This window comes from Canis aureus, chromosome 5 (genome assembly GCF_053574225.1).
Source record: "Canis aureus isolate CA01 chromosome 5, VMU_Caureus_v.1.0, whole genome shotgun sequence".
NCBI lineage: Eukaryota > Metazoa > Chordata > Mammalia > Carnivora > Canidae > Canis > Canis aureus.
In genome coordinates this window covers 14,395,016-14,413,855 of record NC_135615.1, presented here as the reverse complement: position 1 = coordinate 14,413,855, position 18,840 = coordinate 14,395,016, and the positions used below count along the sequence as shown (strand labels likewise).

Genomic DNA, 18,840 nt, shown 5'->3' with positions numbered 1-18,840 from the left:
TAATCAGTAACTGATCCTCCCAAATCATCTTAGGGAACCAATCAATATATAGCATATATGATTTAGATACTTGGTAAATCTTTAAAAATACTTCTTCCCCCTAGATAAGGGGAACTCATTAATTCTAAACTTCAAAAAAGAAAAAAATGCTGATAATTCACAGGATGATGGTTTTATATACTAATGATGAAGTTATCTTCCCACATGTAGATTAAATGTGTAAGAATGACAGTAACAAGAGTTAAAAGGTCAGACTACAAGCTACAGTGAGGGAACATGATGAAGCTACATTCCGTGCTAACAGTATAAGATAAAGCTAACTAACCAATGGCACATTAATTTTTCACACCAACAATCTTTTCAAATTATATTTTGTATCATAACTAGCAATCACACTCAGATTCATGGATGTTGGACATTGAAAGAAATCCTTGAGCTCATGTATAGCCTAATCAGTCATTTTTGCAGTTTTAAAAACTGAGTTCTCAAAGCTAAAAGCATTGCTTTGCCTTTCATACTGATGTCCTTATTCCACTTAGAACTTATTTTTGTGTATAGTGTTAGGAAAGGTTCTAATTTCTTCTTGGATATCCAGTTGACCCAGTACCATTTACTTTCCAGTTTATTCTTCCTTATTTTTCTACAGTGATATATGGCATGAAGTATCCAAAGATAGGTGGGTTTCTAGGTTCTTTATTCTGTTCCACTGGTCTGTAGATCTATCCCAGTACAGCATGTTGTATTAACTAATACAGAAGTCTTGATAATCTGACAGATCAAGTCCTTCCACTTTCTTCTTCAAGAGTGTCTTGGATATTTTTACCCTTTATATTCCAGTATGAATTTTAGAATAAGCTTGCCAAGTTCCATCAGAAAACCTACTGGGATTTTGAATGAGATTCAAAAATCTCGTTTATAAGTTTATAAATCATTTGGAAGAATATTATATCTTTACATTATTGAATATTTTAATCCATGAACATAATATATTTACTTCTCATATAATTAGATTTTCTTCAATGTCTCTCAATAAAGTTTTGCAATTTTCCTTGCAGAAGTCTTGTGCATCTTTCTAAACTTATTGTGCATATTTCTATAGTATCTTTTGCCACTTTGTAAACAGTATATATTTTAAATTTCACAGTCAACAATATGTTACTCTCTTTTCACTTGGCTGATTCCCTGATCCTACAGGCTTCGATTGAAAAACGAAACAAAACTAAACTAAACAAACAAAAAACCCCCACTTTCTCTACAAGGCCTCCCCAGGCCTCTACACTAGGTTAGACCCTACTTAGAGTTTTTATAATAAGTTATATATCCCTCACCATCATAAGATTCATCACATTTCAATGTACTAACTGCCAAGTTGTCTGTCTTCAGTGATCTATATTTTGCTATAAAAAAGGTATGGCACATGGTTGCATGCTCCTATGTATCTCCACTGCATAAAACACTCCGTTTGTTAAATGAATGAATGCAGCCATACTTGCTTTCAAGGGATTAGGGACAGAGTATAGTAACTAGAGCTGAAAGCCCATATTGGGTAGAGTAAAAGGTACATTTGAGTAGATCGGGCTCAGGTTGTTGAATTTTAATAAGAGTCATGGAAGGTTTACTGAGCAGGAGAGGATTATACAGTTAACATTAGGAAGTTTCATACAGCAATGATATTAAGAATAGATTGGTGGCAGATAAGATGAAATAAGAAAAACTGCTTAGGAAGGGACTCATCATACAAAGTCCTGATAGTGGTTTCAAGAATAAATGGAAAGGAAAAGACAAGATTCAGAAATATACAATATTACAAACTGCAAAAGAAGAGTATTTATATAGGTGGGTAGAAGGGGTGAAAAAGGAGGAAGAGTTAATACTGAAGATTGCAAATCTGGTTGTTTTCAATTGAGTGCATCATAAAAATTTTGGAGCTTAAGAGGGTACTTGGAAACAATCAAATCCAACATCTCTATTTTATAAGTGAAAAAATGAAACCCATATGATACCTCAGTAAGAGTCACAAATCTTATTAGTAAAGAGGCTTCACCTACAGTCTCTGAAAGACGGCTCAATCTCTACTAAAGCGTATGATTCCCAACTTTTTTTTCAGTCTGTTCAGTTTATTTTTAAAAATTTTTTACAATGTAGCTTTTTTTTTATTTTTTATTTTTTAATAAATTTTTTTATTGGTGTTCAATTTACCAACATACAGAATAACACCCAGTGCTCATCCTGTCAAGTGCCCCCCCCCAGTGCCCGTCACCCATTCACCCCCACCCCCTGCCCTCCTCCCCTTCCACCACCCCTAGTTCGTTTCCCAGAGTTAGGAGTCTTTATGTTCTGTCTCCCTTTCTGATATTTCCCACACATTTCTTCTCCTTTCCCTTCTATTCCCTTTCACTATTATTTATATTCCCCAAATGAATGAGAATGTATAATGTTTGTCCCTCTCTGACTGACTTACTTCACTCAGCATAATACCCTCCAGCTCCATCCACGTTGAAGCAAATGGTGGGTATTTGTTATTTCTAATGGCTGAGTAATATTCCATTGTATACATAAACCACATCTTCTTTATCCACTCATCTTTCGATGGACACCGAGGCTCCTTCCAATGTTTGGCTATTGTGGCCATTGCTGCTATAAACATCAGGGTGCAGGTGTCCCGGCGTTTCATTGCATCTGTATCTTTGAGGTAAATCCCCAACAGTGCAATTGCTGGGTCTAGGGCAGATCTATTTTTAACTCTTTGAGGAACCTCCACACAGTTTTCCAGAGTGGCTGCACCAGTTCACATTCCCACCAACAGTGTAAGAGGGTTCCCTTTTCTCCGCATCCCCTCCAACATTTGTGGTTTCCTGCCTTGTTAATTTGCCCCATTCTCACTGGTGCGAGGTGGTATCTCATTGTGGTTTTGATTTGTATTTCCCTGATGGCAAGTGATGCAGAGCATTTTCTCATGTGCATGTTGGCCATGTCTATGTCTTCCTCTGTGAGATTTCTGTTCATGTCTTTTGCCCATTTCATGATTGGATTGTTTGTTTCTTTGCTGTTGAGTTTAATAAGTTCTTTATAGATCTTGGAAACTAGCCCTTTATCTGATACGTCATTTGCAAATATCTTCTCCCATTCTGTAGGTTGTCTTTGAGTTTTGTTGACTGTATCCTTTGCTGTGCAAAAGCTTCTTATCTTGATGAAGTCCCAACAGTTCATTTTTGCTTTTGTTTCTTTTGCCTTCATGGATGTATCTTGCAAGAAGTTACTGTGGCCGAGTTCAAAAAGGGTGTTGCCTGTGTTCTTCTCTATGATTTTGATGGAATCTTGTCTCACAATCCCTGGGTGGCGCAGCGGTTTAGTGCCTGACTTTGGCCCAGGGCGTGATCCTGGAGACCCGGGATCGAATCCCACGTCAGGCTCCTGGTGCATGGAGCCTGCTTCTCTCTCTGCCTCTCTCTCTCTCTCTGTGACTATCATAAATAAATAAAAAATTAAAAAAAAAAAAGACTTAGATCTTTCATCCATTTTGAGTTTATCTTTGTGTATGGTGAAAGAGAGTGGTCTAGTTTCATTCTTCTGCATGTGGATGTCCAATTTTCCCAGCACCATTTATTGAAGAGACTGTCTTTTTTCCAATGGATAGTCTTTCCTCCTTTATCAAATATTAGTTGACCATAAAGTTGAGGGTCCACTTCTGGGTTCTCTATTCTGATCCATTGATCTATGTGTCTGTTTTTGTGCCAGTACCACACTGTCTTGATGACCACAGCTTTGTAGTACCACCTGAAATCTGGCATTGTGATGCCCCCAGATATGGTTTGTTTAGTTTAAAACCATAACACACTCCCATAAGTATTCACTTTCCTTTTTGTCCATGACATATGACCCTTAATGAGAAGCCATGTCCCCATACACTGAGAAGGTAAGAATATAGTCCAAAAATATATAGCCCCTGTTTCTTCTTGCTCTAACACAGCTGCAGAATATAAATTTGAGATTCTTTTTGGTTGTTTTATACACACACACACACAACATACATTATGTAACATATTATGTACCTACTATACACACACACACACACACACACACACACACACACACACGAGGAAATATACCAGGAACACAAGGGTACTGAACACCTACCTCCCTTTTTGGGGGATGGGGGAGAACTAAAACACCTCCAGCAGTAGCTAGAGGTGTCATGAGGAAAGAAAAAGTGATCATGAAGAGGCTACAGCTTCATTCACTTCATACCTTTACCTAGGTAGGACCTGTATTCACCAAATAGTACTATTCCCAACTCATTGGTCACTGAATATATACTATGTCTAAGAATGGTTTGTCTGTCTTCTCGAACTACTTCTTTTTGAATCTCATGTGAAAATTACTTAAAATCCACTAGTAGCCAATAATATATAATTGAGAATGTTAAATCAATCACCAGCCCCAAGGATCTGCTAAACTACCATTGACTTTCCTATCTCTCATCAAAATACATATTAAAAAAGTATTTTATCACAAATCAACTGGAAACTAGATATGCAATAACCAATTAGAAAGCAGAAAAGAAAAGTAGCCTTGAAGTGAAAAAATTTACCTAAGTCAAACACATACCTGATTATTGATAGTACTACTAAGAACTTTAAACCAATCATTAATAACAGTGTCATTATCAGACTGAATTAGCAGTTCTGTTCCTTGACGGGTTTTCAGCTTTAGAGAAAGGGGGGGGGGGGGGGAGGAAAAGAATACGGTTAGTGCTTTCAACCAAGTAAATGAAAAATATATCTATTTTTTAAGATTGTATTTTTACTTTAAGGTAATCACTAACACCTAATGTGGGGTTTGAACTCACAATCCCAAGATCCAGATTCACACAATCCACTAACTGTGCCAGCCAGGAGCCCCCAAATAAATGAATATATTTAAGCAAAAGTCCACGGACCAGCAGAAGACTAGATACCATATAGTAAGTGACTAAAGGTTAATGCACAGCAATGGAATATCTTTTATTTTAATATAAAATAATCCCAGAGGAATTGCTTTATAAAACATGACATTTTTCTCACAAAAAATTCTCAATGAAAATCTAATAATTTAGATTCCCATATTCCATCACACAAATGCCATAAAACTTGCTGAAATCTAGTATACTGTATCATTAAAAAAATGAGTTCAAGGGATCCCTGGGTGGCGCAGGGGTTTGGCGCCTGCCTTTGGCCCAGGGCGCGATCCTGGAGACCCGGGATCGAATCCCACATCGGGCTTCCGGTGCATGGAGCCTGCTTCTCCCTCTGCCTGTGTCTCTGCCTCTCTCTCTTTCTCTCTCTGTGACTATCATAAATAAATAAACATTAAAAAAAATGAGTTCAAGTACCAAAGCTATGCATTTTCGACTAGAATTGAAACAAAATCCACTTGTAAAGAAATAAAATCTATATTTTTATGTAAATCTGAGGAATGTTTTTCTCTCTCCAGTTAAAAAATAAATGCAGAAAAAAATATATGAAAGAGTTAAGCTTTCATTATTTCCTACTTAATAGGCAAATAAATATAATGGCTTAGTACAAAGAGAAGGCACAGACGATAAATGTTATGTCACTTCTGGGCAAAAGCAGTAATAAATTGTGTCAAAATCATGAATTCAGGACATTATGTATTATTCTACATGAAGGCAGCGACCAATTTATGTATAATCTCTTTGGTTCAAAGTTACTTACACTTGATTGAGGAAATATTTTCAGGTGTTAGGAGAAAGCATTCCTCCTAATTTCTGTCTGGTAACTGTTTTTTTTTTTTCCTCGAGGAACATATGGCAATGTACCCAAACAACATTCTGAGACATATGCCTCAAACATAGTTCCTGAAGTAATGTTTAAAAAAGGTATTCTTCAAAAAAAAATTTTTTTTCAAACCAGTTCTATATTAATTTGGGAAATTCTGAATAACATTAAACAAGATTCTTTCCTTCAAAAAGTCTCAGGGCTTTGACATCCCAGGGTGCTCTGATTTTCTAAGGAAAGAAAAACATCTGTACCACTGCCTAACTTATTCAACCATAGATTTGTTTTCACTCTGAAATCACTTATTGAAACTGTAAGGCTAAATCAGGAAACACTGATTTCCTTTCTTGTAGTTCTTTCAAGAGAGTGGGTCAAGCCAGTCAACCAATACTGAATATTCACTGCATATAAGATACTCTGTTAGGAGTTCTTTCTTAAAGATAAGGAAAATATAGTCTCTCTGCTTAAAAAAAAAAAATCATCATCTAGTGGGATAATTTACAACAGATGATAACCTAAGGTACACTACATTAAATACTATTTTAAAAGCAGAAATTAAAAAGAATTATCAGTGTTGTGGGAGCATTTATGATGGGTCTTGGAAGATAGGTTAACACCTGACAAGCAGAGACTGCCATGGGTCAGTACTAATAAAGAGTAAAAATCACAGGAGCAGGAAAACCTAGGTTTCACTTGGAAAACAGCAACTGCATTAATAAGACAGGATAGGGCTGACACATGAGGCTATAAAGGCAGGCTGGGATCTGGAAGACTGCTTGCAAAGACAGTCTGAAAAATTCTTCCAATCTCTATACACAACCTTCTGTAATGTAATGCAACTTTTACTATGCCTTCATCAACAGGTGGGCTCTATCTAGTTCCCCACAACCCTGAAAACTCAGCTGGCTTTCTGACTTGCTTTAACCAATGGAATACACTGATGTGTGACTTCTAAATCTAAGCGGAAGTATAGTTTTCACCCTCACCCTCCTGGAACCTTGACACTGCCAATGTGAAGAAGCCGGAGGTAGCCTCCTTGAGAGTGAGAGATCTTGTAAGAAAGGAGCCCTAGCATACTGCTGGCACCGACACCAGACATGTGAACTAGACCAACCAGGTGCAGGTAAGCCACTGAAGGGCTAAAAGCCTCATGAATGGTCCCACATTGAGATCAGAAGGATCACTCAGTTCAGCATAGGCCAAACTGAACAAACACAACTGTTCTTTTCCTAAGCTACTAAATCCTGAAATGGTCTGATATGCAGTAATAAATAACTGATACAGAATCATATATTACTAGGGGAGGGTTACTTATTTGAGAGAGAATGAGAAAGAAAGAGAGAGAGAGAACAAGCAGGGAGGGGGCCAAGGAAGAGGGAGAAACAGACTCCCCACTCTGAGCAGGGAGCCTGACATGGGACTTGAACCCTGGACCCTGGAGATCATGACCTCAGCCAAAGGCAGACACTTAATGGACTGAGCCACCCAGGCACCCCTACTGGGAGAGATTTTTAATGACCAAATGGAAAGATTTCAATTTATTTTTCAACATTAGATTTGGTAGATAAAGGAAACCACACCCTTTTTACCATTGGTAGGGGAAAGGCAAGGCTGTGGAACAAATACTTGTGATCTATAATCTAAGATCCAACGATTTACACAAATGAAGCCAGCTCTTTATGCCAGTTTTTTTTTTAACCTTAAATTATGATACTAAACTGACTTAACTTTGTCCTAATCGGTCACATTGAAATACAGCTCAAAAGAACTCAAAAAAAAGAACATCCAATTACTATGGTTAAGAATTTGGGGGCACCTGGGTGGCTCACTGGTTAAGCGTCTGCCTTTGGCTCAGGTCATGATCCCAGGGTCTTGGGATCGAGTGCCGCATTGGGAGCCTGTTTTTCCCCCTGCCTATGTCTCTGCCTCTGTGTGTCTCTCATGAATAAATAAAATCTTTATAAGAAAAAAAAAAGAATGTGAATTATACTTAGAAAACAAACGTATTACCTCAAACACATTCTTTTTACTGGATTTATCCTTCGAAGCCATCTCTACCGTCGCCCCCTTAAGGTCCACTGTGAACTCTGGCTTGGATTGATTGCTCCCAAACTTCATTTTAGAAAAAAAGGGAAAATCTTTGTGATGTTCATCAGAAACAGAAATAATTAAGACCAATTTTACATTATTAACAATAAACCAAATAGGTGATTACCTCAAATTTTTGTCTTTATCATAAAATAGCAATTCCTACTTTAAAATTGAAATGTCTCTAATACATAAATATATCATTCATAGAAAAGGAAATAAAATGGCTCAACTTCCATCTTCATAAGAAAAATATAAAATAAAGCTACACTAAAATCTTTTTGCACCCAGCAATGTAGGAAAAAAAATTCCAGAAGTTAGATGAAAAACTATGTTTTTCATAGAATAACAGGCCTTCATATGCAAGTGGAGTATAAACTGGAACAATGCCTAGAAAGGGAAAATTGGTAACACTGTATTTGCAAATTTACAAACACGTGTATCATTTGGCTTTAGCAATTCCATTTCTTGGAATTAATCCTAGACAATATGACTAGGTAAAATGATGTGTTCAAAAAGGTAAGGCAATATTCTTACATACATATAAAAAATATCTGGAAGATATCAAGTGCTTTTCCACCTAATAAACATTCTCTAAACCTGATTCTGTGCTTTCAAGAGTTATTTCCTTATCGACTATTTATGCTGTCAACAACAGTAACCTGTAAAAACAGAAAACTCTAAGCCCCATATTCTTTCATTCAGCCTTTGTTAGAAATTATAACTAGAGCCAGATGCTATAAAGCCTCAGCAACTTAATAGGGTACTGTGAAAGGAATAGGAAGACAGCTGACAAGGGTGGTTTGAAAAGAAAAAGCACTTAGCTAGCTATTATATTTTGTTAACCTGATAAGGAAAAGATTAGTAAGTAGCAGAAAATTCATGTTAAATATAGACTTACACTCCATCTTGCCTTCATTAAGTTAAATTTTTGCTTAGTCTGTTAACTAAGAATAGAAAATAGCACTCCTATTTACTGAAAGGTTTATAGGTTTTAAAATCCTTAAGGGCTAATGAATTGTAATCTTAAGGTCAAAGATCTGTTACAGGAAATTTCATTTCTTAAAGTATTTTCTAGTCAAATTATGTTTCTCATTGGAAATAGAACTTATCCAACAACCTGGTGATATTTTATGCACTATTCATAATGTCAGTAACTACTCAGTAACTTCACATTTAATAAATGGGTTGAACCAGTGAGAATGGGAAAAATTAACAAGGCAGGAAACCACAAATGTTGGAGAGGATGTGGAGAAAAGGGGAACCCTCTTACACTGTTGGTGGGAATGTGAAATGGTGCAGCCACTCTGGAAAACTGTGTGGAGGTTCCTCAAAGAGTTAAAAATAGGGAACCCTGGGTGGCGCAGTGGTTTAGTGCCTGCCTTTGGCCCAGGGCGCGATCCTGGAGACCCAGGATCGAATCCCATGTCGGGCTCCCAGGGAATGGAGCCTGCGTCTCCCTCTGCCTATGTCTCTGCCTCTCTCTCTCTCTCTGTGTGACTATCATAAATAAAAAAAATTAAAAAAAAAAAAAAAAAAAGAGTTAAAAATAGATCTGCCCTATGACCCAGCAATTTTACTGTTGGGGATTTACCCCAAAGATACAGATGCAATGAAATGCCGGGACACCTGCACCCCGATGTTTCTAGCAGCTATGTCCACAATAGCCAGACTGTGGAAGGAGCCTCAGTGTCCATCGAAAGATGAATGGATAAAGAAGATGTGGTTTATGTATACAATGGAATATTACTCAGCCATTAGAAATGACAAATACCCACCATTTGCTTCGACATGGATGGAACTGGAGGGTATTATGCTGAGTGAAATAAGTCAATCGGAGAAGGACAAACATTATATGTTCTCATTCATTTGGGGAATATAAATAATAGTGAAAGGGAATAGAAGGGAAGGGAGAAGAAATGGGTAGGAAATATCAGAAAGGGAGACAGAACATGAGAGACTCCTAACTCTGGGAAACGAACTAGGGGTGGTGGAAGGGCTGGAGGGTGGGGGGTGGGGGTGAATGGGTGACGGGCACTGAGGGGGGCACTTGACGGGATGAGCACTGGGTATTATTCTGTATGTTGGCAAATTGAACCCCAATAAAAAATAAATTTATTATTAAAAAAATAAATATATAAATGGGTTGACTTCATCTTTTCAGCTAGCAACATGGACTTAAACAATGCACTTGTTATAACAAAACAGTATTTAGGAAATTATATTCAACTTATTAGTGGAATCAAAACAAAGTTTAGGTATTATATGAAATTTTTATTAGTGGAATCATAATAACAATCACAAAAATTTTAACTATTCTATAGTCTCGGTCTTAAGTACCTTTTGTCATTTAAAAGACATTTAATTAACCATATAGCTACAACAAGGCAAAGATAACATCCTAAGTAAATGGTATATCTCAAAAGTTATAAAACTTAAATGTGCACAATTAGTCGCATGATAAATCAATGTACTTAACTGGTCATCACATGCTTTGAAATGGTTTGCCTAAGATACAAATAACTAACCAAGTATGACAAAGCAACCAAATACAATGACCAGGCATGGAATGCTGGTAAAAATGCATTCAATATGGTTGGCAAAATTTTGTGTTTGTTATTTGTCCTTTTACAAACTCTAGTCCCATGTTATCATACATCCCTCCATATATCTGGGGCAAAGAAAATGAAATTATTGTAGCAAAGGGCATGCAACAAGAACACATACAGTGACAGCTGAAACAGGGTCAGATTTCACATATGCAGGCCAATGACTGACAGAATTTTTCCAAGAAAAAAGCAGCAAAAGCAAGAGCTCAGGGACTAAGCCCTGTTGGCAGAATGAGTTGATGGAGAAAGGGAAGAAAATGATGTCATAATAATGCACAATGGCAAAATGACACATGAGAAAAGCATATGGAACAAATTACAACGAAAATACAATTCTACAAGCAGACACAACACAAAGTTTAACCTCCAAATATTTTTGTAAAGGCCCTAGCATTTATATCTCAGAATATTTTCTAACTCTCTTACTACATAAATCATGTTTTATTTTTAAGGTGAATGTTTTTGATTACATTAAACAGACTTGTCTTAGATAGGTCAGGTCTTACAATAGAAGACCTGAGGAGTACTAAATACAGCGTACCTCTGGCCCACTGCCACCTTGTTCAGCCCTCTCCTCAGAAATCCCTGAGCTTCCTCCTTGTGACCTGCCAGGCAATGTCCTCTGGTATCCTTTTCTTAAGTCCTCTCTTGGGAGTGGCCCCTACATTCCCCTTCCTCTAGGGCAGTGGTTCTCAACCACAGGCAATCTAGGTGACACCTGACAATGTCTAGAGATATACATGTAGTTGTCACAACTGGAGGTGGAGATGCTACTGTCTTCTGCTAAATACCATACCATTTATAGGAGAGCCCCTATGACACAATTATCTAGCCCCAAAAGAGACAAATTTTAGAAATTTAAAAGAATGTCTAAGTAAATTCAAATAATTAGTGATATATGTGGGGTGATTTTTGTTAACAATCCAGAATATGATGAATGGTATCTGAAAGGGAGCACAAGGTCATGTCATATTGTCACTGTGCCCTTCTTGGTCTTCCCCATTACAGTAGAAGCCACGAAGACAAAGACTGTTACTTACTTCTAAATTGGAAAACTTAACACAATGCCTAGAACAAAACAGGCTTTTATGTCTGTTGCACCAACTAGGTGAAATGAAGTAAGAAAAAAGCATGTATAAGTAAGAAAAAAGCATGTATAATCTATAATTTAGGCTACTGATATCACAATCCAGTGTAATATTGTACAGAAAACACTGGAATGTGTCCAGCCTAAAGGAGAAAGGAAGGCTCACTCGATGATCAACAGCATCCACGTAAAATTTATCTTATATAGTGGAGTTGCGTACTGCATATGTATATTCTGTTTACTCAACATTAACTATCCATAGAACCAAAACTAAATACAAAGTGCGAATTATGTAAAAACAAAAACAAAAAACAACTTCAAACAGTGTGGGTGACTTTACTCAGCCTTTAGTCAATGAGTATATGCTCTGGAGTGAGCAAAAGATGTGAATCTGATCTTTCTTCAAGTGGATCTAGGTATAGGTTTTTGCACTAAGTGTGAAAACTAATTTTTAAAGAACCAAACGTCTGTAACGTGGCCCCTTAACATAAACCAAACAACAACAACGATAATATACATCATCAAATTCAACTGGAGGAAAAGCAATCTCTTCCAACCTCAAAGGCAAAAACTGGCTCTGCTACAGACCAACTTCTACTAATACCACCTTCCTAAGGAGATACTCAAGGGTAATTTTCACTATAGCTGATTTTTGTCTTTTTGGCTTATATACTAGCCTTAGAATCTCATCCTCAGGTAAGGTGTGATTTCATTATACAAACAGGATACATTTTACCTACAACAAATCTACTTGGTGGCTGAGTATAGAAACAAAACTATGGTGTTGTTGTTGTTGTTTTCAATTCCTTTTTAACAGTTGCATTAACAGAATTAAGAAGCCTCTTACATAATTACCAATTTTTAATATTTATGAATGTTGTATAATGCCAAAATACATTATACACATTTTCACACTTATGTGAATAATCTTACTTGCTTTTATTTAGACCATTTAGTTTTCAATCCTTTCATAGGTGTTACATACAAAAAGATAAAGCAAGACAGTCATCTTTAAATTTGCCATAAAACAAAAATTAAGAATTGACTGCACAACCAAGCATGTTATCACTTGTCACAACTGTTTAGTTTTTATTGAGACTATAAATACAGTAGGAGTATTTTTATTTAATTATACTAATCTGAAATGATAATATACTGTATTATTCATAATATGTTAGCAAAATTTCATTTAAGGACAAAAATTCAAATAGCAAATCCCTATAATTAAAATTCATTAAGAAATCTGCAATTTCAAAATTGGCTAGCTCAGTGAATTTTAAACTATGCTTCCGCTATTGCCACATGGTAACACAGTGACACAACTTTAGCTGACAAACAGAAATACCTCACAGGATTTGTCAGGATTAGATTTAATTATGAGTTCTGAATTATGTAAGATCTTCAAGAGAAAAACCTTAAATAAAATGCAACCAGCCTTAGGTACTAACAATCACATGCTGATGTACTCACTGAAAATTTTTATTTTAAAAAGAAGTTTTTTGTTTTCTTTTAAAAGCATGCAAGTCTGCCTACCTAAATGATGCCTCTTACCACAATGCTCTTTTATTGGTATACACCACAACCTCTGCTCTTTAAGCATCAGAAATTACAAAAAAAATGACCATTATCCAGCTTTTTAAAAGATTACTTATTAATCTCTGCTTCTCCATTCCTCTTAATTCATTTCCTACACTCAATTTCAAATAAAAGTTGAGCCATAAGTAGGAAGAAGAAATAATTGCATAACCCTGTAGAAATGCAGTAACACAAACAAAAAGTACCACATGCTTTACCTCAGGGGGAAAAAAAGGAGAAACACATAATTATCAATTTACTTTAAGGTAAGTGAAACTAAAATTTCAATCTTTAAATATGGAAAGTATATCACAGGTCAGTTCCACTGTATTGACTAAACAATGAAGCAAATCAAAGGAGTGGTAAGGCAAACAGAAAAAGTATCTAGAATGTTCATTTTAGTCCCAATCAAGAAGATTTTGGGGTTGCCATACCAAAAGTATTTGTGGACAAACATGCTCTGTGACATTTCTGGTTCTGAAGATTGTTAAATGGCTGCATTATAAACATAGATGAGTAGAATCTGCTTGAATTTTAAAAATGGATTTCTTTTTCATCAAATATAAGATCCATAGGTCCTGCTAATTTTAAAGACATTCAGTAAATGTAAGAAAATATTGGCTAAGGTACGAGATAAAGCAGACTAAAGACATTAGATTGATTTCATTTAAAATTTTATTTAAGCACTGACCTTTCAAACTTAATTACAAAAATTTTTGGAAATATCTAGAGCATAGACTCTGGAGACAACTGCCACCTAGATCTGCCACTTACTAGCTAAGTATACAACCTTCAGCAAGATTCTTAACTGTTTTATACCTCATTTTCTCAACTATAAAAGGGGTAGAGGGGATGATAAACTTCTGCCCTGATACAGTACCTGATACATAGTAAACATTCAAAAAGTGTAGCTATTATATGTCACAAATTGTAATTTTTATAGTATTTGTATTACAAACTAACTGAAGAGTAACAATAGTAAACACTGAGATATATAAAACACTTCCAAATCCCACAAGTAGGAATCCCTGCCTGGCTCAGAGGTTTAGCGCCTGCTTTTGGCCCAGGGCGTGATCCTGGAGTCCGGGGATCGAGTCCCACATTGCGCTCCCTGCATGGAGCCTGCTTCTCCCTCTGCCTCTATCTCTGCCTCTCTCTCCCTCTCCATGTCTCTCATGAATAAATGGATAAAATCTTAAAAAAAAAAAAAATCCCACAAGTAATGGGACATTTATTCTTCTAAAAGCTGGCTGACCTTATATATAGACATGTACACCCGAATCACTGATTAGTATCCAAAGATCAGATCACAGTTCAAGGTGGGGCTTGATATATTTCTGCTTATTTTCTGACTAAATATCTGAATCAGCTAATTCACAAGCACAAGAAAGCTTTATAGGTGTCCCCTGCTTTTTGAAAGTTCACATTACACCACTTTGCTTTCACAAAAGACATACATTAGTACCTGTTTTGCTAACCAAAACAAATATGAGTCGTTTTTACTTTTATTAAAAAAGGTAAAAATGGTGGCAGAACATGAGACTCCTAACTCTGGGAAACGAAAAAGGGGTAGTAGAAAGGGAAGTGCGAGGGGGGTTGGGGTGACTGGGTGACGGGCACTGAAGGGGGCACTTGATGGGATGAGCACTGGGTGATATGCTATATGTTGGCAAATTGATCTCCAGTAAAAAAAATTTAAAAAATAAAAATAAAAAAAGGTAAAAGTGAGAAGAGTGTTCAATGTTTGTTGTGCAGTGAACAATTATGAAGACAGCTCGCACCCTGAGCCACCAAAGTGGCCTGCCAAGCTCCTTCTCAGGAAACCACACTCTTGCATGTTAGTTAGCATCAATGTACCATAGTTTTGACTGTGTGAGCATCTGTATTTTTGCTCCTTTGTACATCCAGTAGGGAGATATATCCTAAGGTATCAGAAAAGCCCCAAAGAGATTTTTTTGTGGGGGGAGGGGCTGTTTAGAATGCTCAAAAATTTTTCCATATAAATTAATGGTAATTTACAAGGGTTCATAGAAGCACTATGCTTTCGGACAGCAGGGGAAACTTGTAATATCCTGGAGCTGAATTAAGAGAGATATTTTGTTCTAGAATGTCCAAGTAGTAAGCCCACCTTTCAGTTCAATAGATAAAACAGACTGTTGATTTTATTAATACAACTAATCAGATTTCTGATTAGCCCTCCTCTTTGGTTACAAGTCAAAACACGTCTTTTATAAACTTTACTTTTATTTGCACACCACCTGTGGCTAGAACTCTGAAATACTTCACAAAATTTAGGTGCACGACTATCCACATAATTTAAATTTGTAAATCCAACAAAGAGAAGAAATACTTACCCAACTTGTGCTGCTTCCTTGAGTTTTGGTGAAGAGTAAAGAGGAACCTTGTAACACGGCCCAAGAAGACAACCAGTTCTTTCTGTAATTATAAAGACAACCAACTAAAGCTCTGCTATTCAGTTTTTCCAACCAAACTGAAAAATTACATATAACCTAGTTATCAATGTTGTCCACGATTTACATTCATTATTGACATTCTCACTGTTTTTACTGAGGACATAATGCTAACAGAATTACATTCATTTTATGGTTCCAAACTGACCATCAAGGCCCCCAACCAAATGAAGCTAATAGAGATATATTATTAGAATAGTTATATACATAATTATGTCCACATAGCAATCCAGCACATTGACAATCAAAGGTACCAATTTATTTTGAAGTAGCATTACTTGAACTCTGTATCTGGCAAGAATTATTCATGATTAAAAACTAAGCAAACAGGGATCCCTGGGTGGCGCAGCGGTTTGGCGCCTGCCTTTGGCCCAGGGCGCGATCCTGGAGACCCAAGATCGAATCCCACGTCGGGCTCCCAGTGCATGGAGCCTGCTTCTCCCTCTGCCTGTGTCTCTGCGCCCCTCTCTCTCTCTCTCTGTGACTATCATAAATAAAAATTAAAAAAAAAAAAAAAACTAAGCAAACATGTTCACCTCACCTAATTTAAAAAAAAATTTTTTTTTTTTTTTTATTTATGATAGTCACACACACAGAAAGAGAGAGAGGCAGAGACACAGGCAGAGGGAGAAGCAGGCTCCATGCACCAGGAGCCCGAAGTGGGATTCGATCCCAGGTCTCCAGGATCGCGCCCTGGGCCAAAGGTAGGCACTAAACCTGCTGTGCCACCCAGGGATCCTTCACCTAATTCTTTATAGATACAAATTATTTTATGTTTCTTGGCTATCTCCCTTCCCCTAATAAGGCTACACTAGGTAAGTGGTAGACACTAGGTACAACCAGTAGATACTAGGTACAATAAATTACATACTCACTGATCACTGGGGTTACTAAGATGAGGGTTTTTTTTATTGTCATAAATTACAAAATCAACACATATATATCAAAACTCTAAATATAAAAATGTATAAAGATGAAGGTTCCCCATTTCTTCTCCTTCAATCCACATTCCAGAGACAACCAATAATTACTTTATAAGGGAATTCAATTGATTGTCAGGCTAAAATGAATGTCAAATATGTCTACTACAAATTTATTAAGGCCTACCTTTACTGCCAAACATACCGACAGTTTTTGAAAACTCTAAAGGCACTCAAAAGGTTTATTCTCTATTTTCAGAATGTAGAATTTAATATCAATTAGACCTATCTTATTATTTTATGTATACTTGAACTTCATGGATTAAAAGTGAAATTAAGTTTACTTCTATTGAGTTTCTATTTTTCCTTTTATTTCCTATTGATTTTACTTATGGTTGTTACTGCTACTTATTTGGTGAATGGCTATTCCTAATGATTAGATCTTTATTGTAGATTTATCCACAGTTTTTACCATTTTAAGTCCCCATCTTATGGCACTTAATGCTTTTCCCCCTGAAGTGAACAGTCTAAGATCCCCATTCTTGGGACACCTGGGTGGCTCAGTGGATGAGTGTCTAAAAGATTTATTTATTATGAGACACACACACACATACAGAGAGAGAGAGAGAGAGAGAGAGAGGCAGAGACACAGGCAGAGGGAGAAGCAGACTCCCACAAGAAGCCTGATGTGGGACTTGATCCTGGATCCCAGGATCACATCCTGAGCCGAAGGCAGACGCTCAACCACTGAGCCACCCAGGTGTCCCAAGAAGGGATTTATTTTTATTTGGAAGTTTATTTTATACTCAATCTTCTATTTCTATAGAGAGTATCTACTAACTCCCTCCTCTGAAAAAATAGTAAAATCAATATATTTCCACTTTAAATAAACTTTTTGAATTTAGTTTTCAAAACTAGAAAAACTGTAGAACTAGTAATTATACCGAAGAATATTGGATATTTGAATACTGAATTAACAATAGTTGCCCCAAAGACTGAAGCACTCGTGTAATGGAGTTACGAACAGAATTAGTCACATTTTTTTTCCTGGAAAATAAAAATGACCGATGGTCACACTATGGTTATTTACAGCTGAGTATTTGGCAGGTAGATATTATCTCAAAAATAAATGAAGTGAGTCTGTCATTTAAAGGACAGTATTTGTTGACAAAAAAATTGAAGCTTTCAAAGGGAAAGCAGAATTTTGGAAAACCTAGCATATCTGCCACTGTGAGGTTGACAATTTTCCAATATCTAATGACTTTTCTGATGATGTTACTGATCTGTTAATTCTTAAGATTTTATTTATTTATGAATGAGAGAGAGAGAGAAAGAGAGAGAGAGAGAGAGAGAGACACGCAGAGACACAGGCAGAGGGAGAAGCAGGCTCCATTGCAGGGAGCCTGATGTGGGACTCGATCCCTGGTCTCCAGGATCAGGCCCTGGGCTGAAGGCGGCACTAAACCGCTGAGCCACCCGGGCTGCCCTGATCTGTTAATTCTTTGATATTATAAGATATGTCAACATTTGAAGAGTCAGCAAACTTATTGAACCAGTATTTTCCGAATCATTTACAAGATGCTAAAAAATCGTGTATAGGTAAGGAGTCCAAAATGCAACACAATCTTTGTGTTGACACATTTTTTAAGATAATATTAAATTCAGAGGTGGTAAAGCAGAGGATTCTGAGAAAGCATTAGTTTTATTTAAAAAATTTTTTTCAGGGGCACATGGGTGGCTCAGTCATACATTTCATGACAATCTACATACTTATTAGAAAATACATTATTTGAAACCTTTTTATCATTTCTACTAGAATATAACTATATTCATAATTTTTATTTCAATCAAATAAAACATGTCAGAACATTAGTGATTTTTGTACTTACCGAACTTTTTTCCCATTTTCAGTAATTTTTGTTACATTTAATAATCCATATTTTTCTTGACCCTATGGAACAGAGTAATATCATTTATACATAATTCATATAGACAATGAGGTCCAATTTTTACATATGATTGAGTCAAAATGATCTGGTACTCTAAAAATTAGCTTAAAAAGATTAGTCAGTATGTAATATGCTTACTTCTAAAGTAAAGTACATTAGGAATACAATTTCCTAATACTTCTGTATAGTTATTTTCAGTAATTTTACAATTAAACCTTTCCTCTTCTTAAGTCCTGGCAGCCATAAGGCACTTTGCTATCAAATTAGATTTCCACACAAACACCACCGGTCAGCACTGGAAGAATGATTTATGACTTCCTGTTCAAAGAAAGTTATCTAATGCTATAATGATGAATACCTCAAA

At 36.4% G+C, this 18,840-nt stretch overlaps 1 protein-coding gene across 19 annotated transcripts in view; it reads right to left on the bottom strand.

The window, feature by feature from the left end:
• ARHGAP12 (Rho GTPase activating protein 12) overlaps positions 1 to 18,840 on the bottom strand; it is a 154,384-nt gene that overhangs the window by 36,400 nt on the left and 99,144 nt on the right. For 18 of the 19 annotated variants that reach the window (XR_013379334.1, XR_013379335.1, XM_077896892.1 and 15 more), the window contains 4 exons: positions 18,417 to 18,478; positions 15,491 to 15,572; positions 7,788 to 7,889; positions 4,609 to 4,707 (listed from right to left, as the gene is read on the bottom strand). Coding sequence is in view for 17 of the 19 variants with exons in the window: in XM_077896892.1 (XP_077753018.1) it covers positions 4,609 to 4,707; positions 7,788 to 7,889; positions 15,491 to 15,572; positions 18,417 to 18,478 (345 nt within the window). In the remaining 2 variants the exon portion in view is untranslated. The remainder of the gene's footprint in view (positions 1 to 4,608; positions 4,708 to 7,787; positions 7,890 to 15,490; positions 15,573 to 18,416; positions 18,479 to 18,840) is intronic. The other variant, XM_077896903.1, reaches the window with a different exon arrangement.